Source organism: Coturnix japonica, chromosome 8 (assembly GCF_054131305.1).
Source record: "Coturnix japonica strain WE chromosome 8, WE-NBRP24, whole genome shotgun sequence".
NCBI classification, from domain to species: domain Eukaryota; kingdom Metazoa; phylum Chordata; class Aves; order Galliformes; family Phasianidae; genus Coturnix; species Coturnix japonica.
In genome coordinates this window covers 24,583,639-24,608,323 of record NC_140670.1, presented here as the reverse complement: position 1 = coordinate 24,608,323, position 24,685 = coordinate 24,583,639, and the positions used below count along the sequence as shown (strand labels likewise).

Genomic DNA, 24,685 nt, shown 5'->3' with positions numbered 1-24,685 from the left:
GTAACAAAAGTGCAAGCTTTGCTAAAACTCCAGGTTCAAGGATAAACAGGCTCAATCCTAAAACAGGTTAGAGGAAAGACTCTCCACAGGCACAATGCTCACCAGACCTCAGAGCCTCTGGACAATGGCATTTGCTTCTGCGCTGCAGAGATTACTACAGCCCAGCAGAGGGGTGGGAGGGAGAGGGTGCAGAGTAAATGGGCTCTGCCCTTCACTTCGTGGTAACACGTATTACCCCGGGCCCAAGAAACCTGATCCCGTAGCAACCTCATGTATGGAAAGTGCCCCAGTCAGATTTCACTGTGTCAGGAGAAGAACAGTATTTACTCTGCATACAGATTAGTCACAAAACTGGGTCACTTCTTGCCTTTTGAGATAGCAAAAAGAAATAAAAACAAGGCTCCTTTTTCAGATTCTTTTTGTGTCTTCCTCTCAGTTTTAGAACTATGTGATGCACAGTGGTCATTCACAGCTGCCTAAGCTGATCAAACAACACCTGCATGTGGTAAGGTTAAAGCACACTGCACTCACCAGGCTTGCATTTCTTAGAATTCGGCTCATTAGCTACTTACCGGTTCTTTTCTAGTTCGTTGTGCGTAGACCTGAAAGATAAACAAAAATTTGCATTAGCCACCTTTGAACTATGGTGCTGAGAATTCAATCACTGAGAGCTGCACACATCCCCAGTGGTGTATCTTAGCAATAAAGCCAAACAGCCTCCTACATTAAAGCCCATAGGTATCACCATCAGGTATCACCCTCACTCCCTGCTGACAAGTTTTCTCCCCTCCTAAGTCTGTATTTACCTGTTATGTACAAGTCTGATGCTACAGAAAATGCAGCCGAGAGACTAAAAAGTACACAGAATTCCATAGAAAAGCAGTGATCAGAATAGAGTTCCAAAAACAGCCATTTCCAAATTATTCTGCCTCTGCTACCAGCTCAGACCAGGACAGCAGTTACATACCTTTGTCCAGCATCCCTATCTACCCTGTAAAAATATTGCCATCATCTGCTAACACAGGAGCTAGTGGTGCGTTCATTTATGCACATTAAATACTTGGGGACCTTCCAACAGCATTGGCTCCGTAAGGACAACCCCCGGAGACCTTCAGCGGTCACATGCTGGATTTATCAAGCTTAGTAGAACTCCAGATATGGTCAGCATTTGGGCATGAAATAGGATGACCAGCAGTGCCATGTTTGCAAACATCAGCAGTGCTGAGTGGCACTTTTAGGATGCCTGGAAACCCCTGTGGGAAGCAAACAGTACTGTCACAGCAGCAGCTTTGCAGCAAAGTGAGTGACCCTTCACGTGGCACTGAGACCATCTGACAAAGGAGGGGGCTTGGTCTGTCTACCTGCTTACAACTTCCCCATTTACAGCTCACAGCTTGAAACCGAGACCAAGTAGAAACAAAAGGGAAATGGGAAAGTCCGTTCTCCTGTCTGTGATGACTGCAGGAATAGCAAAAACAAACCTAACCAAAAATACCTAAACTTAAAGTCTTTCAGGACTTCTAATCTAACGGTTTTATTAGAAACCTAGGTGAAGTCATTGAGGATGATTTAAAATAGCCATTTACCCAGCATTTCCCTTTAACAGACAGTCACCTTAAAATAAAGAATAAAAGAAGCCCAAGAGCTTAATAAAAAGGATCTATTTTCTGTAATTTGGCATCACATTTCTTCCGGAGCTCTGAGAAGATTATCCTCTATCCCCCATCTGGAGAACCCCGCAGAGAATTCTACAATTAGGGAACTGAATGGAGGATGTGATCCAAGGGAAACCCTGTCATAATTAAACGCTCCTCCAAAACCAGGAAGGAGGAGCACCTAACAGGTGCCAGAACCTTAGTGAGGATGACGTGTAAGTGTGGATGCCTGCAAAAACCAACGCAGTTGAGTCTCAGCTTGCAGAGCCTGAGAGCTGGGGGTGGATGGGAAAAAATAAAACTAAAGAAAAAAGAAAACAACCACTAGAGCTCAACTGTAGGACAGAAAAAAACACAACATCAATTCAAATTAATGGTACAGCTGAGCAATGCACCCTGTACAGCAGGATATAGGGTGTCCCTAAGGCAAGACTTGCCACAGCCAAATCCCTAAAGTAAAGGAAGCTCCCAAAGCAACTGCTTTCACCTGACCCCTATGAAATCACAGGGTCCTTTAGGAGTGGCTCCCCAACAAAACATAACACAAATTCAGTCTAAACCTGCATTCCCCACAGGGGCTAAACCACCACTTGTCCACACATCTTGGATACAAATCTACTCACTGGTGGCTGAGCTGAGGCCACCAGGGCCCACATGTTCTTTGGAACACGTTTATGGATCTTATTTACCGTGTGCTCCTGCAGGAGACTTTGCAGCCTTCTTGGCTATGACATTAGCAGTTATAAAGCCAGAGATACGCAGTGGCTTGAATTCCTATATTATTTCGAGCCAATTATCAAGGCCAGCACTGAAAGAACAAAGTTTGGCCCACTGCTGTGAACAAAATTAAAACAGCAGGTTCTCCATACTCCTCTCACATATGAGACTCTTTATTACCTATCTGCCTTCTGATGAACAACACCACTGAGAGGGGTCACAGGCTTTTCACCAAGTCGGGAAATTTATGCCGTGACTTTTAACCGTATCAGTGACAGGGAAAAAACAAAAACATACAAAAATCAGTTCCCCCAAATGCAGCCACTACTGAATGCACAGAAAAGAATCTCAGCTACACTGAATGAATCCTGTGGGAATGCTACCTCTCACCTGCCCATGCTTTGCTTAGTTTTACTGGGGACACTCGGAACATTTTAATCTTTCCTTTCATCTAAAATTAGGGAAAAAAAAACACTATAAAAATCAGCGCTGCTCCCCAGCACCACCACCACGATTCACTGCCTCTTGTTCTCTGTGCCAGTTTCCCTTCGCTCAGACGACAGATACAGAAAAACCCTCTCTCCTCTCTGTTCATAATTCATTTTCTGTAGCTCCTGATCGAGATTAATCTTCTCCTCGTCTTTGGGCTGCACACGTTACTAAGATTTATTTGGAGTTAAACAAGGACAGCATTGACTGCAAAGCGGGAAAAAGCATGGGAACTTCTATTGCTACTGCATTAGAAAACAACTCCAATAAGTACAAAAACAAACGTAGCTGGACCTCTAGCTGAGAATGCCTCATCAACCAGGAGCCCAGAGAGCATGACTGCACTGAAATCAAAGTTCTGTCCTTGTAGGCCACCACCAGCTCTCTGAGCAGGATGAACAGCACGGCTGTGAGCCATCGCAACACGCATGAAACATTCAGGGTCACTCTTACAACAGCAAGGAAACGGCGTGCGCAGTGCAATGCTGCTCTGCTGCTGATGGTTGGGCACTGTTTGTGTCACACAGTAAAATGAGGTCACTGCTGTTGAGCATGGAGTAGAACAGGGCAAGCAGGTCCTTGCCCCACCTGCAAAGCTGAAGCCAAAGCCATGCGGGAGCAGACAGGAAAACAAAAGCCCACACATACACACACACCAGCACTACCCCCAGCTTGTCCCAGCCCCAAAAACTGCTGCATTTTAGAAGGAGTTCAGGCACAAACTGTCCATGGGGTTTTCATTTAAAAGCAGGCTTCTACAGCAGTCAGTTCTTTAATAATAAATTCAAACCATCCATATTGGTAACTCTCCCTAAAAACTCATGAGTGTTACATGAGAAAGAGCCAGCTGAATGCATTTTGAAAACAGCTCAGGAAGAGATCATGAGTTTCAGAAGCTTAACATGAAGGAGCCAAGAAAACAACACAAATAGCAGAAGTAGTTCCCACTGTGCTTTAAATGACTAAAGTTGTAAGAGAAGAAACTGAAGTTTATCCATCTCTACCCCAGATACCTTAAAGTGCATACAAAACAGCAAGCAAAAGGGAAGTACTTGTCAGTCACACCAGCCCAAGGTCCCCACGAACCAACCTCTTTGCATCAGTTACTGTGATTCTCCCTGCAACACCGCTAACCCATCTTGTAGCAAGGTGCTGCTGAAACACTGAACTGCCCCAACCCCCCTCACTGAAGCAGGCATTGCAAATCACTGAATGCTTTACTTCGTTGTCCTTACTTAAACAGAATCCCTCCTGCCAGAGTACAGGCATTTGAAATATCCCCCAGCACAGGTAAGGCAGCAGAGCAGCGTCAGGGAAGAACAGGCTCGAAAGAGCAATGAATTAATTTGTCACTTCTCTACTGTAATTAAAATCATAAAGCTGCCACATGGCATTAAACACAGCTGACCTTTGTGTTTTACACATTTGATATCGATAAACAGCCCGACAAATGCAGAGTATCTGCATTTTGTTTTGATTTCTCAGTGAGGTAACTTTCCTATAGGGAAAACACAGCAACAAGGAGTCCTGCAGTGATGGCGCTGAGACCCAAACCCTGCTGTGTGCTTACACCCAGCTGTGCTCTGCCTGTGCCTGATCCCAGACCAGCATAGGGCTCCCACAGCTGCATTTCCACCACCCAGAGCCCACCCAGCAGCCCCTCCAATGCACGTCCTTAATCCAACACAGAACTAGCACTCATCTTCTAAGTCAGATGAAACTCACTCCACCCCACTCTGCTTTAGCAAGAGGTCAATGAGTAAATAAATACTCCAGCCATTTGTGAAAACTAATACACAGTTACCTGAATCATGTTTAGCAAAACAGCGAGAACATCCAGAGCAGACCAACCACTTCTTACTTCATTCTGCCCATGCAGACATCTCTGCATCATCATTAACAAAAACCCCACAATCTCCTTCATTCTCCAGGCCTTTCCCACATTCTGCTTCTGTTGACCCCCATTCACTTGGTCACCAACTTCCCCCTCCAAGAAATGTCTTCTACCATTCTCCAAGCCAAAAATCAAACTATTCTTCTGGAGCCAATGAACTAAGGTACTGCCCTTTCTTTTATGCAAGCCTTTTCACAGAAATGACTGTTATTAGCAGCAGTCAGAGGACAGGACAAACAAACAAAAAGGAAGGCTGATCAATTGCTTTGTTCTTTTCCACATCTACCTGTGTCCACAAAAGCAAACCTGTCTGAAGAATCCCAGTGTTCTGCCAGGGTTTCATTCAAACAGCAGTGGATCAACACTGTGAGCCATCTATGAAACTAAATGCACAAGTTGCAGGCTGGGAAGCCTGCAGAAAAGCTCTGAGAGCAGCACAGGGTGAGGCTTTCAGCCCAATGGTAGGGCAAGTGATAGAGAGGTTCACAGCTGCTGCACGAGTCAAATCTTCCTGCCAAGGCAGAGATGTGCAAGGGCTGTACCTGAGGGAGCTGTGAGTTCACCTCACCTCTAGAAGCAACCGACCACAAGTACCAGCCACAAGCCCAACAAGTCCCACCTAAGCCTCACTTAGCAAATCTAACAAAACATTTCCTTGCAAGCGACACAAAGACAAAAAATATCACAGTCACTGCTATTCCATGATCCTTCTACATTATCTGGCCTTGATGCCCAGAGAAAAAGCTTCTCCACAAGAAGCTGAAATGAGGAGACAGAACAGGCTGTTTCACCTTCTCACTGACGTCAGTGGAGATGCACCAGATTAACCTGGCCCCAAATTCTGGCTAGTCTTTCTGTCGCTCTTAGACTGACGTGGTATCAGATTCCTCCCAAGGCTCTGATCAAAGCTGTTTTCTCAGGATCAAGTCAGACAGTTTCCAAAGTTCACATTCTCAGTCTCCAGCAGAGAAGGGGACACAGCCATCCTGGCATCTGTTTGTGTTTTTTCATCTTTGGAAAAGGAGAAATGGCCCCACAGTGTTTACATCCCAACAAGGAAAAAAGAGCTCCTTCACATGGTGCACAACCACTGCAGAAAGTTGCCCACCCCTCTGCTTCTACAGAGTCCTGAAAGCCTCTGCAACACTGTCAAGAGCAATATGCAATTTAAGAGACATGCAGCACACGCTCCTGGAAGAAGTGAAATCCACGCAGCCTTTCTCAGTTTGGGACTCCCATAATCACTGTTTCTTTTTGCAACACTTCGTGAATTAACTCTTCCCTGATACTTTCTGTACAGGAGGGAGACACAACATGAAATAATGTTCCCAAGGCCACCCAAGAAACCAGTGGCAGGGCACTTAACCTCATTCCCTAAATGCCAGGGTGCAGCAGGGGGTTGCTGTTCTCAGGCTGTCCCGGTGACCCCTATCAAGGACACTAGTGCCAACTGAGTCTTGGGTCGAAGTAAAAACCTGACATAACCATCGTGTACTGCAAGTAGTAAAGTAGAAAAATCCCCACATAAATCAAACCTAAACAAGCCCTCATGTCTTACTCACCAGCTGCCAAGTGAACCGGCCCTACTCTCAGACACCACTGGATAAAGTGACAGAGAATCCCCAGCAGAGCATGCTGTCCTACTGTCGCTTATTCTGCTGCCTCAGCACAAGGAAGGAGTGTCAGCTCTCTCTTGCTGAGCACCACAGGCTTCTCTCAGACCCAAAGCTGGGCTCACCGGACTCCAGCAACATCCCAATTTAGCAAGGCAAGGTGGCTCACTGCAGCAGATGGCTCTGCCAAGCCAGGCTACCAAACAAGAATGTTGTTTTGCATTCACTGCTGCAGCGTGAGGCCAACAGAGATGTTCCTGCTTGCTTCCTTCCCAACTCTACAGGCTGGGAGCCAAGTGCTGTCATGGCCCTTCTCCTCTGCCACCCGAGACCTGAGGTACAGAACCCAGGCAGGAAAACTGCCCCATCGCATATACTCCCTCATGCAGCACCCTGCGTGGCCAAGAGGAACTGAGTTTGCTGAACAAGCAGCTATTCAGTATTTTGTTTTCTCCTCATTGTTCAATGCGTGGCCTCAAGCCAAGCCTTGCTCTGAATACAGAACCGGTGGTTTTCTTACAGGCTTTACAACAGTCTCACCAAGAGCAGCTCACAAACGTGTTTACTGCTATGCATCCTCACTTTCCAAATGAAAAGCCAAGAAATGGGGAAACGAGAGTTGCAGGTTCTCATTCTCTCCGGTGCCTTTAAGAAGACCCTCAAGAGTCTGGTTTTTTTGAGCTACTTTGTAAGTTCAAAGCACAACTTCCCCTGATGCTCCCTGTAGCTGTGCATCATCAGCGCTTCTGCAGCTCGGCTCCCAGGCTCATACCTTGGAAAAAAAACACTACATGACGAATACACTCTTCGGAGGCCTCCCTTGAAAAGGCAGGTTTCAAGTGACTTGCTGAATGTACACAGAACCGCTGACAGGGGTTGGGAGGGGAATAAGTTCTATGTGCTATTCACTGCTTTGTTTGCCTGCCTTCTAACTTCAATGACAAGTGAATAAAGTTCTACAGAAACCACCTCCTTCCCTTCTCAGCCCGCAGTTAACCACATCAGAAGGGGCTGGTGCACGCATATCAGACACAAAGGCTGACACATGACCCATATGAGCCATTTCAGTAGGGAAACCCTGGCCCACCTCCCTTGCACATGTGACAGCTGACAGCTTCTGTAAAGACTTAAAATTTGGTCGCGTTACAGTAGATTCCCACAGTTCAGGAAAAATCGATCTCCTTGTTCTCACCAAGGCAAAATCATTAATTGTGATCCGTGATACAAAGGAGCACGAACACAAAAGCAGCCTCTTGACTTTAAAAGGACTAACAAAATTATGTTTTTCAGGACACAACAAGGAGAAATATCAAGTAGCCTCAACATGGCACATCCGGGCTCCACTGTGAAGAGAGAAGAGTAAGGCACCGAGTGAGGGCAATGAAACAGACACTTCCTCACACCAGTGCAAACCACCAAGTGCTACCAGGAACAGCATCCCTACATACTTGATCACCATCAACAGATTACAAAGCAAAATGCATTATTTAAGCAGAATGATGAACAGACTTCAGCAAAGCAAAGACTTCATCCAGCTCCCACCAGCACCTTAATATCTCTGCTAACATTTTCTCTGTTGAATATTCAAGCATGTTGGAGGGTAGGATAAGAAATCACAACGATTTAAAGAGAGAGGACAACAACACAAGGGTGATTTTCAAATCTACCTAGAAGACTCAGGATCTCAAGTTTTACTTTCTTTCAAATAGTCACAAGCTCCAAAACACCGATGCTACCTCCCGAGAACAAGATTAAAAAAGCATGTGCATTATCCCAATGTACAGATGGTGGGAACCATAGAGGGTACAGATGGTAGGAGCCATGTAGGTTACCTGACGCACTCAGATCTTGCAGTGTTTCAGTGGCAGACTCAGGAATGGATCCAAGGGCCCAGCACGCCAGCCCTTTGCCTTGTACCATGCTTCTTCCCACACACAATGCTACCCTTTTGAGGAAGATGATCACATCCAGAAATGGCTTCAGTAATGTCATTTGCAGTGCTGAAGTCTGTTTGAGGCACACATTCTTCTCTACAACCTCTTCCGACCTAAAGAAACTGCCTTCAGATGTACTGGGGAAAATGAGGCTTTTGGACTAAAATGTTACCTGACTGAAACTGACGTTGTTTGAAAAGAAACTGATGACATTTGCATAGCTCTAGGTGAGGCCAGACTTTCAGACTTGTTAGTTATCACCCATGTTACAATGACAATGATGCAACACAGATCCTGGAGATGAAGGCAAGGAGCAGAATACTCAAGAACAGGAAATACAAAAACTCTACTGTTAGCCATAGGTTGTCTTCAGGAAACTGAAGCACAAAGACTAACACAGGCTGCAGGAAAACCAGCAAGAGAACTCCAATGTTCAGGCTTATATCCTGTCAACAGAGCATGCTCATTTACTGTCCAGGAGATTCACCAAGGAAGACTGATAAAATGGAAGAGCTTGTTTTTCCTCCTGTTCTTCCAGTTCTGGCTCACAAACAGCAGAAACTCACAGGAAAGCTGGTACCTCCAGCTGCTCTCAGATGACCCAACTGCTTGTGAAGCAGATCAAACTGCTGCAATTTGCAGCATAATAGTTGAAGGCAACCCAGAGCTGGTGCCATGTCACCTTACACCATGGTCCTTTACGTCTATGCCCAAGCAGCAGAGAATGACCACTGGGGTAAATAGTCCCAGTGTCATTTGTTTCTTCCCACAACTTCTAGCACTTGGTTAATCCCTTCTTGATGGCGTAAAAGATGGAAGGAGATAAACAAAAAGTGTTTAGAAAACAAATGAGTATTTCATGCAGATGAACTTTAATCAAAACCAAGGCAAAAGTGCAGCTCTTAATCCACACACCTACTTGCCACAAAGGAAACAGTGAAGTACAGACAAGTAATTAAGATAATGATGAAAACCATCAAGTCTACTTCAAACTGGATTCATAAAGCAACAGAACTGAAGTGAGATCACATTCCTATCAGAGAATGAAGTACAGTAGGCAGCACAGATATCAGAGATGGGAACATATCCAACAGGATGGAAAAATCCTGTTCCCTCCAAGCTGAGTAAAGGCAGTGTCTCACAGACAAGAGATCCAGGCAACAACCAGCCAAGTGCAAAGCCCCAGTCTCTGGTCAAGAAAGCCCAAAATCGTCAACAAAAACAAATCCTATCTTTGTTGGTTAAAAGCAGGCAGGGAGCAGAAGCCAACTCTCTCGACAACAAGCACAAGTCAGTTTTTGAATATGGGCAGAAGTTTGTCAGGAAGGATCAGGAGATAATCAACAGCAGGAACTCCAACAAACAAGCCAATTAACTTAGCAGCATGAGATGAAAAGATGTAATGGACTGCGTGGGTCAGAAAATGAAAATGATTTCAAAGCTCCACCAGGAGCAAGAAAAGAAAAAGCTACTCTTGCCTACAGTGAGGGAGCAGATGGGAACAACACTACAGGTGACAACCAAGGCATTGTCAAGTAAAGGATCGGGTCAAGTGAAACACCCAACACATGAGGAATGCTACCCGAAGTAGGGAATTGACTGTGCACTAAATACAGACTCCAGAAACAAATGGCCAAGTATGGACCAAACAACCTCCCCCATCATCCTCGGGCACCAAATCTCATTAGAAGCTGGGACTAACAACCTCGTGTTTCAAAAGACCATAAGCACCAAAACCTGCAGTTCCTTGTCACTGCGTCAGAAGTGCCATCAGTAATGCAAATCACCCCACGCTGACTGCAGCACTGCTCTACCTGGGTAGAATGCTGCAATGTGGGCAGCACGAGCCCTGAGTAACAGTCCTGCTGCTCCAAAGCAACACACGCCTGCAAAGGACTCCCTTAAACCTGAGAGGACAAAGGGATCACAAACCTTCAGCCACAGACAATTCAGAGCAGACAGATGCTGTAGCAGTAAATTACAGCGAGGATGCAGATAACATCAACAAATGGGCCTGCTTCTGGTTTACACAAAGGCCTCTTTGCACAACTTTGACAGTTTAAAGAACAAATTACATTTTAAACCTACTAAAGGTATCAAAAGTCTAAATTCAGCCCAGAATCATGGATTTCTGCATAGAGCCCCTACAACACAGACCTTTCTCTGCATGGCAATATTACTAATAAACAAAGGAAAGTAGAAACCGCAACTCCACGGGATCTTCCCACTTGGAGGGCAGTAAAATACACAGAGTGCCCAAGGAAAACACAGTGGGCTCCACAATGGGAGCTGTTCTATCAGCCCTACTACTGATACTGCTGATTCAGAGGCCCCTTTCCACAGTAAGGAGTAGGACTGATATTTCTCAAGTTATTTGCAGTACTTTCTGGAAAACTGTCAGCTGTAGTACTGTAGAGCCAAACATCAGTGAGAAGGCACTGCGTGCAGAGCCTCACCTACACTGCATAATTTTATCTACATCAGTGGCAGAATCTCAACTTCTGATGTAGATTGGCAAAGACAAGGAAAAGCACAACGTAATGCCAGCAGGTTCAGAAGCTCCAGTATCACCGTGGCTTGCCTGCCTGTACTTGCAAACTCCATGGGTGCAAATTACATCAATTGGGCAGATGGGATGTGGCTCAGGCCTAAATGAGCTACGCGTGAGTACAGCCCTCCTTGCCATCCAGCTCCAAACAACTACAGCCTGGTAAAAACCTAGAGAAATAAGAAGATTTTAAGGGGTGATTTGCCTCTCGTGCATTCAGTGTTGCTGCGCTGTCACACAGGCTCCTCTTTGACAAACAAATTTTAGACTGCAGCATGCACAGATGCTGCAGTCAAATCACACTCCAAAAGACCATTCCTCTGTGTGTGCTACATGCAGGTAACAGTGGGGGACCTGAGCACAGCTTATCTTGCCAAATGAACTAATGAAACAGAACGGACCTGCAAGCCGCTTTCCCAGCCTAACAAACTATTATTATGCTTTCCCAAAGAGAAGTCATGCTTATGCCTAACTGCTGGTTAATTCCTCTTACTATCTCTATCACAGAAGCATCCCTTAACAGCTCAGCCCTGTCCAGTTTTCCTTCCTTAAAAATCTAACATAAAAATATACTTTCTACTAGAAGGCAAGACCCCACTCCCCCCCTCCACTATTACTAGACAAAATTTCAACAGAACCACGAAGACTCCAGAGAATAATCTCACTGTTGGTACATTAACAAAATGTGGCATAAACCAAAACATGGCACAATGAATCTCATCCATCCTCTGTATCATACATGTAGACTTGTACCACACAAAGACAGCCAAGTCCTGAGCCATGCACGGAGCTCCCTGGCATGAGGCTTGAGGCAGTCTCTGTCCCCAGCATCTTAAACAAAGGCCAGATTCTAACCCACCTACATATAGCGAGTCAAAATTCAACTCCTGCTAGCTGTGGAGTAAGGTGTGATCTGATGTGAGAATAAACAGATTTTAAAATGTCCCCAAACAAATAAATATCCAGAAACAAAGCACCAATAGAGGCTAGGAAGAAGGGGCAGTGAATCTCCTCTAATAGAAAAGATATAACGTATTTAAAGCTATGCCTATGCAAGTGTCCACCACCCCCCCTGCTCCTCCACTGCACAGCGCTGTACAGTTGCACAGCACTGCTGTTCTGGTAAATCAGGCTTTCCTGTGCACCAGACAACCAAGGCTGACTTGCAGCTACATATGCCACGTCCTTTTAGCTTCTGCACCCGTGTTTGTGAACCTATGGCACATCAAGTCATCACCTGAGGCACACGAGGTACTTTCTGCACACCATCCTTCTGCAGGGATGCTACGTTGTGCATAAAGCTTAAAACCAGGAGTTTAAATAGCTACAAACCCCAACCCTACCCTCAAAAATCAGCTCCAAAGGTTACGAGAGCAGATAGGGTTACAAAGATTCAGCACAAGACCAAGTGATGGGATTTCAAAGCATGAAAAAAGCTGTTTTTAATAGGGTAGGGAAAAGCAACAATACAGAAAATGAGGAACTACATCACTAGAACAGACAGGCCCTTAAGACCTGGAGGCTACCATATTCAAGACCACTTTGCATACAAGCCCTTCCAGTTGCAGATCTCAGGCTCCACATGCAACCTGCCACTGCAGGTGTCTCAATGGCCCTTGGGAAGCAGCCTCAGACAACAGGAGAGGATAACAGGAAAGAGGAAAGTGAAAGGAAAAAGAAACTGGGCAGAGATCAAACCCTCCCCATGGAGCTGAGCAATAGATTATTTGAGTGCCCTTAACCACACAAGCCTCCTGAGGGAGCTGAGGGTTCCTCACATCACTGGAAGGGGCTCAGCATTTCCCCAGGATCAGACCAAAAAGTAACAGGCTTCTCCATACATCTGAGAGTCTAAAAAACAGGTACAAAGAACAATATGACATTGCAACACAATTTCAGATTCTCTTACAATCCTTAACTTCATTAAACCATTTATATTTTGGGTGGAAAGAAAAACAAACCAAAACCTTTGGCATCCACTTAATTATTTTTCAAGAAGTGTAAGTATCAAACCAGCCTAATCGTAACTATAACAAACTTACTAATAACTGTTTATTTAGGGCAGAATAAAGAAGAGTTTGAAAGAGCAGTTTTCAGTAACACTGAATGTAAGTTGATGTACCCACAGAGCTGTAATCCCAGAATGGGCTACTTAACTTTTCTGGCTTTTAGAACCCAGCTTCTGTCCCAGAAATGCCTTCAGACAGAAGAAAACCAAACAGTATGTTAAAATAAATCACTGCTGATTTTTACCCCATTCCAAAAACCATCAGATATTCTTTTCAAGACACAAAGTAAACTGAAAGTACAATAATTCTAATGTAATACAGGTTGGCTGTTTGGCTTTTGTTGTTGCTGTTGTTTGCCTATAGCTGTGTTTTAAATGGAATATTCTTTAAGAGGTTTCCCTTATTTATTAGACTCCAGATCACAACAGCTGTAGTTGATCACATATTCTTGCAGGTGGGTCACTTCCAGTACCGAAATACCTACAACCAAAGCCAAGACTCCACAACCCTAAACACATTCAGGTTTTTAAATCATAGCACAGTCACTAATCCCCAAGAGGTCTTTAAAACGTGCACCCAAAACACTGTGCATATATATAGGAAATGCTACCGGATGGCAGAAGGGAACCCCCTTGCAGGGATCAGTTACACAACTGGAACAAACAAGAGGAAAGTTGTGAGAACCCGAGCCAAAATCATTTCATTTCAAAAGTGCAGTTATATGAACTAGAAATAATGAAGCAATGCTTTCTCTCTTAGTTACCCACTTCTGCTTGGGTAGAACTACAGTTATTTTTGCAGGCACTGGGGGACCATACTTGTTTCTTTAAGATTTGCTCTATCAGTGCCACCCAAAGGTAGGCTGCCTGCTCCTCATAACTCTGCAGGTACTTATGCCATGACAACACAGGGCCTTCTAGGAAGAAATAGCTGTCATTGCACAGAGCAAAGGGAAATATTTGGATTTAATCTAACAGAGCACTTGGAGTCTCATATTCATGGCTTATTTGGTTGAATAAAGACCAGCAGTGACACTCAGGTGTCTCAACTTTAGTTTACCTAGGTTGCTCAAGAGACATTTTCTACGGGAGACTTAAATCCTGTGCATATTTTTCATTTAGAAGGAACATTTTTCTATGCTAATTAAACATTTTGAGATAAAAGTAATCTAAGAAAAGTCACACACCTCAGCCTGAAATGCAAGTTTTGTCCCTCATCAAGGGCTTGATGTTTATTTCAAAGTCCATTCAAACTTTACTGGACAGACCTTCCAGAGAAGGGATGATTATTTCAGAAAACTATCTTACAGCTGCAGTGGGCCATCAGGGAGGCCTGCATCTACAAAGGATGATGTGCCTGTGAATATAACATCCTATACTGCCTGTTCGTGCCTGAGGCCTCCCTATCAGGGCACACCTTCCACCTGGGGCTGGGCAATGTGGAGAAGATACCACCAAGAAGTCCTGCCTGCATGTGGAGCTGGAGTGCACCTGCATGAGGCAGTGGCTGCTGGGGGGTGTGCTGTGCTTCCTCCATCACATTCAGAATGAGCTGAAACGGAGAGAGGAGCCCACCCTCATAGATACCTTCTGTGAGGGCTCATACCTACATGTGGAGAAAGACACCTGCTGGTTCCAGAGCCAGTGAAAGTAGCTTAGAGGTATCTGACTGTGCTGCCCTCCCTTAACTCCTGTAAGATCAAGATAACCAACTCCACATGTGCTTGGAGCAGAGCTCCATGACTCACAGACCTTCCTGAGCATCAGGTAGGCTGACTTACTCAACCTCTTCCAGAGCCTGGTGCAGAAGCCAGCCACCCATGTGCAGGTGCTGGTCAAGTCCAAGGAGCTGTGAGATCTACTCACAAGAAGGATGACCCTGGAAGAAGTCTCCACTGGCACTAGAAGAGGCCTTCACATGCAGTGCTGCATTGATGGGATTCAGCTGGTGGCAGAGAAGCAACATCCTTTTTGGGACGATCTCCAAGCACAGCAGTCAGTGCTGCAGCCAATGAAAACATCAGTTTTCACCTTCCCTTCTCCATCCATGGACTAGCACAGCCCAGGTGGACATTTCATACAGGACCTGCCATTACCCCTCTCAGCTGTGGCTGTGCAGGGATCGTGCAAGAGGGGCCTTGGCATGCTCATCGAGGGCAGGGTAGAGAATCTGCCCATCCCAGACACACCCTGCATACTGGATACACAGCAGACACTGCTCAACAGGCAGAAAAACATAAGACTGACAGAGGTTGGAAGGGACCTTTGGAAGCTATACTGGGGGGCTATAAGAAAGGACAGACTCTTTAGCACAGCCTGCTGTGACAGGACAAGGGGAAATGGTTTCAAACCAAAAGACGGGAGACTTAAATTGGATATAAGAAAATAAGTTTTTACAATAAGGGTAGTGAGACACTGGAGCAGGTTGCCCAGAGAGGTGATGGATTCCCTGTCCCAAAGACAGTCAAGGTCAGGCTGGTGGAGGGGGCTCTGAGTAACCCAACTGAGCTGTAGACATCCCTGTTCACTGCTGGGGAGTTGGACTAGACAATCTTTAAAGGCCCCTTCCAATTCAAACAATTTATGATTCTGTGACACAAAGCCTTCTTTAAACAAAGCTGATGCTCTACTCAGCATCACACAAAACACACTGCAGTGAATTTGGAGGCATCCTGAACTTCACAGTTGTCACTTCCCAGCACTGCAGCCATCTGGAAGGCCTGCCATCTCCTACAGCAAGTGCAAGCTGCTACAACTTGCGCTAACAGAAACTTCCATTCCCAACTGTGCATGTAAGATCTGAGCTCTCCAAAAAGAACCACTCAGATCTCTGCCTGGAGCAGACCTTCCTCAAGCCAGACGACGGTGCCTACAACTTTTACACTAAGGGTTACATTTGGTGCTCAACACTCCTTGAATAATGAAGGTTTTAAATAAGGCTGGAAAACATCATTTCTGCCTCTCTTTACCTTACTCTCCCCCCCCCCAAACCCACCCCCTTCAACAGATTCAGCACAAAGGTGCCCCAAGAGAGCTGTGCCTGGGGGCCCTGTGCTGGCATGCCTGGGAGCTCTGTGCCAGCAGGGCACACTGTACACCCACGCCCCAGAGATAGGGAATGCTCTGCATCCCTTGCTAGTCCCAAGGCAGCAGGATTCGGTGCTAGGAAGCTCCTGAGGGGAATGTGCTTCCAGCCCTCCTCTGGAGAAGGGCAGGTTGCCATGACAAAGGCCTCTGAGAAAAAGAGGTGTGGGATGGATAATAACATGCAAGAAACCTATGAGGGAAAAAACACACATCTCAATTGAGCATTCGCTGTCATTTCTCAACACAGAGTGATCGGGATTTGGGTTCATGGGAAATAGGAAATGACTACAACTGCCCTCGGATCAGGAGAGGGTGGGTGAATGAGGCAGGGAACACAACCATGCAGCACAGAGTGAGCCCAGGATGTGACCATCCTCAGGTAGAAAACTTCCCTGCAGCAAGGTGTCCTAACATCAATTCAAACAACCTTTATTATCAAATGCTGCCAAAGCAAAATCACTGTGAGCTAAGACACCTTTCTCCATGGCCTCTACGGGTCTCTTTTCAATGGCCTTAAGAAAGCTTTAATCACCTGAGCCATCTGCCACCATTTTAGGGACTGTACGAGCCCCACTGCAGTAAACACAAGCTTGCAATTGCCTGTTCCAACATCCTACTTTGTTTCTAAAGTTTCCCTGTACCAGAAATCTTCAGCACTGTCCAAATAATTTCACAGAACAGAGTCAAAAAAAGCAACAACAACCACCAGCAAAGACACCACAAAAGAAATAAAGTATACCAACTAGAGGGGAATAGCAGACCCTTCCACAGCACTGAGTGAAAGGCCTTATCTGGTTGTCTATTCTTGATTTAACAAACCAAGAAATATGGCATTGTTTAATAAGCAATGTGTCAAAAACCATGAAGTTCGACAATTACCGAGCTATCAGAAAGCTGGGAAATCCCACTGCCCTGAAAGCCAGAGTGAAAGACAGCTTCAATTTCCTGAACTGAATTTTTAACGCATTGCATGTAGCAGCCAGTCATCTCCCTCTCTCCCATTTGTTGTAGGGGATCCATTTCAAAACATCATTTCCTTGCTTCAAGTCATGCCTGTCATTACAACCCCAAAGCACTCAGGTTGCACGCATGCTATCCCTTAAGAGCAGTGACTTCTGGGTTGGAAAAACATCACTGTACATAATGGGAATAGCTATTGCCTATCTCCTCCCTGCATCCTCTGAACAGATCTCCCTATTTCTCTTCTCTCTGCAGCATCTGAGCACTGGCACAGAGTCAGCTGGCAGTACTGCAGATACAGCTCCCCTGTGTCCCTCTACTTTAAGTGCAACACATCCAGAAGGGATGCTGTGCCCGTGTGCCCCAGCTCTGAATCCCCCTGCTCTCACATTATCCCTGTTTTCCTAGGGGAAAGTTTTCTCACCTCTCATCTCGAGTTTTCCTTTTCAGCTCCATCCTCCCACCCAGCTCTACACCCACACTTTCCTCTGCCCATGTCGTACCTGTTGGCAATACTTGCATTGCTGCCACTGCCGCTGTGTTTCCTTGCCCGGCTCAGCCTCCGCGTGGGCTTTGGGTCTTGTAGTCCAGGGCTTGGAGCTGAGGGGAAGGTCGAGGCATAGCCATGTTCGCACTCTGCACAAGAATCAACAGGCAGGGCATAAAAAAAGGGGTCAGAAAAAAAATATATATATAATAATAATAAAAAAAAGTCAGCTGGCAGGCCTCACCACTGACCCGTCAGACTAAGTGGGGAAGTCCTTAAGCACAACAGCACAGGGAAACAACTGCTGATGTATTCAGAAGGAAGTGGACCAAGAGGTGGAGAAAAGAGAGGGAGTGCAAAAGCTCTGCCAACCTCACAAGAAAACCAGCACATCTCAAATACCTAAAAGCATCAAAAGAAGCCACAACAGCCCAGAGAGCGTCTCATCTCTCCTCCTGCTCAAGCTCCAAACCGAGCAAATCAGGCACATCTCGTTCTGCAATGCCAGGACCTCCCACCCCATCCTTCCTGTCCAGTGGGAAACTTCCCAGCCAGCCCTGGTTTTCCTTCCAGAAATCACATCCAGCTCACCCTTCCCTTCCTGCCAACCCCCCACCTCACCCACACCCCAGCCCCGTCCCTCCCTTCAACCCCTGCTCGAGGATCAACCACCGCCTCCGATCCCCTTCATCTCGTGTGGACTCCTGACCCCAACCCCGCTCCCACCACCTCTGCAGGCGGTCAGCCCGGCTCCTCCCTCCCATTACCTCTCTCCCTCCGCTCCAGATACTCGGCCGCCTCCAGCAGCCGCTGGATGTTGATCAGCTGCACCTGCTCCATGGCCCCCGGGGCTCCGGCCCGTCCGGGCCCCCCTCGGCCCCCAGGCTCCCAGCGGGGCAAGGGGGGGGGGGGGGGGGGGGGGGCTACGTGGCGAGGTAGTTGCCGGCTTCCCCTTAACCCCAGACCCCTCACATCGACCCCTTTCTCCCCAGGACGGCTTTCCACACACAAGCACGGAGATGGCGAGCACGCCCGCCCCTGAGGAGCCAACGAAGCGAGGCCTTTCCGACCGTCCCTAACGCCCAGCCTGTCGTCTGCCCGCTCCTCGCTTCACCCCCCAGCCCGCCCACACCCCCTGCCGGGCTCAGCCCCTGCAGCCCCGGCCTGTGCTTACGGCTTATCCCCCCCCTCCGCCCGGCTCTACCCCGCCGGGACCGGCCCCTCCGTTCGCCCCGCCCGCCTCCCCCAACGCCTCGCACCACTTTGTTTACCTCCGCCGGGCGCTCACGGGAAGGGGCGGGGAAGCTCCACATCGCGGGGCTGCACGGGAGATGTAGTTCCGAGAACCCATGTCCCAACCCCAGCAGGTTCTACAGGCAAGAGATAGTCTGTGTGCCTGTGAAAGCTTGTGGGCTGCCTGAAGCACCACACAAATAGGTCACGCTTCACCTTCTGGACACTGTCACACCTACAACATGCATCCCCACTCTTCCCAGTCCTCCTGTAAAGCGCTTTACATCCCAGCTTCCACACAGGCCCAACCCCTCGCCACCATCCCTGCACCAAAATGAAGCAACAGCCGGATCAGTTCTACGTGAGATAATGTAGATCAACTCCTCCACGCACACATCAGCTCAGCTTCCACGTCTTTGTTTCTTAAGTAAATAGCTCACAATTACAAAAACCTGCGTGAAACAAATTGCAGAGCAAACTGTGGGATGTCTTTCCAAAGAAGGAGCCCCACAGAGATGGGGGCAGCCAAGCACAGAGCCACAGCTTATCTGTATCCATCTGTCAGTTGTCATCCCAAGCTGCAGCACGGGCAGGTCAGCCTGTAAAGCACCAGAGTTGTGTGCGGCAGAAACAAAAGTGGGTGGAAAGTGAATGGCACGAAGACGCCTGGTGCTATTCAACTACCGAGCAAAAAGAAACCCCCAAAGTCACATCTGAAATGGGGTTGAGCGATACACGGGCTGTGCTGGGGAGGGGCTAAAGGGAAAAGTATTTTAGGGGAGAATGAGATCATTTAATTTAGTGGCTCCGAATGATCTGTAAGTACAGTTTTCTGATTATAAGTGCTTGCTGCTTGGCATCCCTTCTGGCAGCTGTGATTCACTTTCATTGTGTGTTCTGCTGCTTTGCCCTTTAGAAAGGGGCTTTTTACATTTTATTAAATGGCACTTCGGCGGCCCTCCATTTCCAGCCTTAATAATGGATTTGTTAATCTCCCTGATAGCCTTTCCCTCCTCCTTAGCAACAATTTAAATATCCAGGAAGAAATCTGCAGTGCAGAAATCAATTAATATTTACATCTGAAATGCCGCTGTTATTTTATTCAAGTCAAACAGATTTGGTCTGTTTGGTTTTTGTTTTTAATTATTAGTATTTTTTACATCAGTACCACAATCACTTGCACTAAAGTAGCTGCTTCCATCAGGGGAATCTTCTAGGAGCTTTCCAGAAAGTAATGTTTTAAGCTTCTCAAAACTGAAATGATTCGAAGTTTCTTTTCTTTTCACTCTGCAGGAAGAGAAACTGAGGTGTAAGCAGCATAACCGCTCACATGAAGGTGACCTCAGCTAGAGGTAGAACAAGAATACAGCTCACCCATCAAGATGCCCAGCCCAATGCTTTGGGCACGAGGCTTGAAAATAACATGGTGCTTTGCAACCTGCAAGTTATTTTCAGTAAGGGCAATACCTTTAGTTAAACTGCCTGGCTTTCCATCCCTTCTCTGGCTACTCAAACCGTCCTATCTCCAGCTCTTTGTAACCTATGGGAGGAACATGTACATGGCAACAGTTGCAGGGATTGCTTGAAGGTGGGCAAAGGAAACTCTTGCAAACTCTTAACCTTGCTTTCAAATCCTTCAAAATTAACACCCCTGCAAACAAAGGCACAAACAGAGGTATCCATTAGGAACCATTTTCTGTTGATCCCAAATCACTAGAAAATTCACAGGGGTGTTGGATGAGAACATTTTTGGTGACAACAGATCCACAAAACTTGTTTTCAGACATATCTGAATATTCCATCTACCAGCACATACTGCAACAAACCAGTCTCCATTCCCCTACTTGACACTCTCCCAATACCTTTTGCAAGGGTCCTACAGCACCTAGAGGATATGGCCTCATTTCTCACTGAGGAGCCTCGTTCTTTTGCAAGGCACCAGATAATCCCTTCCAGTGCTCCCACTGGCACCTGGAGCCCATCCAACAGGGAGGACAGAAATTTTTCACAGCCAAACCACCTGGACATCCAAGAGTTGGACTGTGAATATAGCACGTGCTGTACACTCTGATCCAAAGACTACGCTCTGCCAATGGGTAAAGAAAAAGCCAGGGGTCTACTATTCCTTGGGCTGCCTGCTCCCAACCTCTGGGAGATGTGCTGCTCTGTTTTCAGACCTGCACTGTGCCCCAGTTCATTCCGAGTCAGTGACTCACTCAAGTCGACTGATCCACCTACAAAATTAAGTAATAGGGCCACCCTCAAGAAAAACAATAAACAGCAAGACAACGTACACAGGAGGGGGTCCCTCAGTGAAAAAGGTAGGATTTTCCAGACAACAGCAGAAGACATTTCTCTGCCGGCCCTGAGGATGCCCTGCTGCCAAGGACATGATCAGTTCTCAGCAGTGCTCCTGGCATGGCCCTGCAGCTCTTGCTCTACCCTATCATTTCTCCTGCTGTGGCTTCCTTCTGAATTTCATGATGATGTACAAACAGCACGAGTCAAAATAACACAACCTGGAAGTAGCTGACACATGAATCACTGTGGCCAGGTTATGAACCAGGAGGAAGGAAGGGAGTGTATTTAAAGCTGGGAAAAAAATATATATGTGAAGGAGCTCTGTGCTGCACCATATCGCATCACCACATGATCCAAGACCATCCATACTGACCTTGAGCCATGTGTTCAGCTCTTGTTGACCTCATGGGAACCATCCTTTGGCTTGTCAGAAAAAGACCCTCAAAAAAGGCATAAACAGTGGAAGGAGCCATAAGCTGAATATAGCGTTGACTCACCCACAAGGCTCAGTTTTCCTTCCCTTCAGACAGATTTATTGAAGAGCAAAGGACAAATCTTCAGTCACCCATTTGTTATTCTTGGTCACTAAACATAGGCAGCACTTTGCAAAGAAAATCTGGCTGTCTTTTTGCAGGGATCAAAGTCCACTGTCCTGTACACACACACACACCTGTGCTGAACTGTGAATAAGGACACCGCTGTCACATTGGTTTGCTTGCCATCATGCTTTTGGAAGAGGATATGACAGCATGTCTGCCTCTGCAGTGAGCTCAGCACATATACATACCACATCTATTATAGATAAGGCAGCACATCCAAAGAGTTAATCATGTGCTTATGCAACTCGTACTGACATAAGCAGGAGCCTGTGAGCACACAGGTAATGCTTGGCACATACCAACCACAACTGAATTTACTTCAAGTCCCTCTAATAACACCCTCCCAACTCCTGCATTTCAGCAGCTTCTACACGCTGCTATACAGGCCTCATTGTGAGGTGGTATTGCAGAGGTGATAGATACACCACCCCAGGGCTGCCCTCAGCAGGGCTTTCATTTCTGAAAACAGGCGATGTAATTTTTCACGTGCTGATTCTATTCCTTTGATACCAAGCTCAGATTTCTAGAAACAGGTCATTTGGAAACCTGTACATGTCAGTTAGCAACGTGTGGTGGGATTGGGTTCCACAGTCGAGGCATGGGAGCCGCTTCAAGCAGGAAGGCAGCACTGCTCCCCATTTCCAGCAATGAAACTGGAAAAAGGATTCAGCATCATCTCCATAGATAAATACTCCATTTTACCCAAGCATTATGGCTCCATACTATAACCCAGTACACTATAATGCACTTCCACCATCACGGCACCCAGCCCCATGGGCATGGTGGTGATGAGTCAGTGGCTGGACTAGATGATTTTTTTGAGGTCTTTTCCAACCTTAACAACTCTACAATCTGAGTGACAAGCAGTGCTATCCCATGGGGTCATCACTGCCTGCAGCTTTCCCAAAGCTGCCATACCAATCCCAGACAGCACCCCAGTACTTTGCTGCCCTGTCCCCATCACATGTACAGGTCAGGTGGGGCCAGACACCTCTCTGCCAGTCCTGTTTTCTTTGGGCTACGTTTCCTGGGGGCAGGCACTGTCACTCCTCATGTGCACAGCACCCATCAGGGCTGTAACTCAGTGGTCACACCAAAATGTAGCAGAGCCTTGCCCAGCAGCAGCCAGAACCAGCACGCAGCAGGAAGCATGTGTGCAGCTCAGCTTTTGGGGCTGCTTTCCTTTCTTGCTGCTAATTGCCAGGTAGGAGCCTGTAAAGATAAGCACGGAGCCATTATCCCCATCTGGCAGCCGGTATGGAGCACATGGAGCCATCCGTGCTGCTCCAGCAGCCAAAGGGCAGCGGATCCCAGTGTAATAATTGGAGTTGAGCACACAGCTCTCCCCCCAGCGAGACCAGGTAGGCACACAGGACATCACCCCCCAACACACACACACACACACACACACACACACACACACACACACACACACTCCTGCAGCTCTTTCTCCCTTTGACTCGGTCCCGTGGTGCTCAGGGATTGTTTTCCAATCCCAGCAGCAGTTTTCTTTGTTTGGGAGGCAACACGTCAAAGCCGTCACGTACTGCACCGCACCGCACTGCACGCTCCATAGCGAGCCCTGAGCCAGCCTGTCCAACCCAAAACACCAGGTTGCAAATAAACACTGAGACGCTGTGCAGCATCTGATGGAGGCAAGGATTTCCCTGCCATGAGCACGGCTCTCCTAAGCGGAAGATGCAGCAAAAACAAGTGCTGGGGAAGGGAGCTGGTTGGATACTATTGCTTCATTTCAATATTTGGCAACAAAACCCCCCACATCCCCACGTGCTGCTCACAGAAGGACGCACCATCCTCCATCTCCAAGCACCGAACCCCACGAAATCACTCAGTTTTTAAATAAAACACATGAAACGTCAGATACTGTTGCAAGACGAGAGCGGAACAATTCTCTCGGCAATCCCGCCCCCACAACGTGATTCTGACACTTCCCCTTCGAGCTCAAAGAAGAAGAGGGGAATAAAAGGCCAAAACCCAAGCTGCGGTCCCTCATTGCTCCCCAAAGCCCCAGGCGCAGCGCTGAGCTCCGCCCGCTCCTCCATCATCCCCCGATTCGAGGCTCTGCGGGCTCGTTACGAAACACCCATCGGCACGTGAGAGGCAGAAAAACACCCAACCAAACAACGAGCCAACACTACAGCGCTGTTTGTATTTCTGAGAGCTGAAAAACAGCCTGGAGTTTGATGGTGGTGGTGGGGAATAAAGGCTCGCGATCCTCCACCACCGCGGCTGCAGCCGCTCCTGCACCACGGGGGCAGCGAATGGGAACTGAGAGAGATGGGGGAGATACGGGGGAACGGGGAGAGCAAAAGGGGGTGAGGGAACGAGATGGGGGCTGAGAGTGAGACGGGAAGAGGGAAATAATAAGGGAAAAGAGGACTAAATAAATAAATAATGAGAGGGAAATAAAAGAGTAAAAATAGAGAAAAACGAATGGAGTGAAATAGGGGGAAAAGAACAACAAAGAAAAAAAACAAGAAGAAGAAAAGAAAGGCAATGCAGGCAAGAAGGCAATGCAGGCAATGAAGGCAATGAACAGCCTGCGTGTGACCCGGGGACACAACAGCAGCAGCCCGGGCTCACCCCGCCGGGCCGCCCCGCACAGCAACACATGACGTCAGGGGGGACCCCGGCGTCGCTTATTGGCGGAGCGAACACTCTCGGCCACGCCCCGCCGGAGATCTCCGCCAATCAGCGCCGAGGGTCGCCTCCATGTGCGAACCATGTGGCTGCGCGGGGGGCGGGGCGCGGACTCGGGGCCGCTCCGCGCAGCTCCGCGATCCGCGCATTGCTCGGCGCACGGTGCCCGCTTTGTTCCCGGCACGAAGCGGCATCCCCCGTCCCGTCACTTGTCAACCCCCGTCCGGTCACTCGTCAACTCCCACTTTCCCTGCGCTCACCGCTTCGTAAAAGGCGACGCGCATCCTGCGCGCCCGCGGAGCCGGAGGCCCGGCTGTACGACCGGCTGCCTCCCCCCACCGCCGCTCTGCCCGCGTGGCCGGCCCCGTCCTCTCCGCGGCGACGTGGCGAGCGCGGCCGTTTGCCTACGTGACTGCGGCCATGCCCCGGCGGGGGGAGCGCGGCCGTGACACCGCCTCCTTCCCTCGGACCCGAGCACCGACCCCTTCCCGTCCACCGC

At 47.6% G+C, this 24,685-nt stretch overlaps 1 protein-coding gene across 4 annotated transcripts in view; it reads right to left on the bottom strand.

The window, feature by feature from the left end:
* MXI1 (MAX interactor 1, dimerization protein) overlaps positions 1-24,685 on the bottom strand; it is a 50,170-nt gene that overhangs the window by 25,009 nt on the left and 476 nt on the right. The window contains exons 1-3 of one of the 4 annotated variants that reach the window (XM_015867159.3): positions 18,160-18,670; positions 17,409-17,541; positions 573-602 (exon numbers count right to left, since the gene is read on the bottom strand). In XM_015867159.3, coding sequence (XP_015722645.1) covers positions 573-602; positions 17,409-17,541; positions 18,160-18,232 — 236 coding nt within the window. In that variant the 5' untranslated portion in view covers positions 18,233-18,670. Of the gene's footprint in view, positions 1-572; positions 603-17,408; positions 17,542-17,643; positions 18,121-18,159; positions 18,671-24,685 lie in introns of those variants that run through there. The other 3 variants (XM_085554693.1, XM_085554694.1, XM_015867157.3) reach the window with 3 other exon arrangements.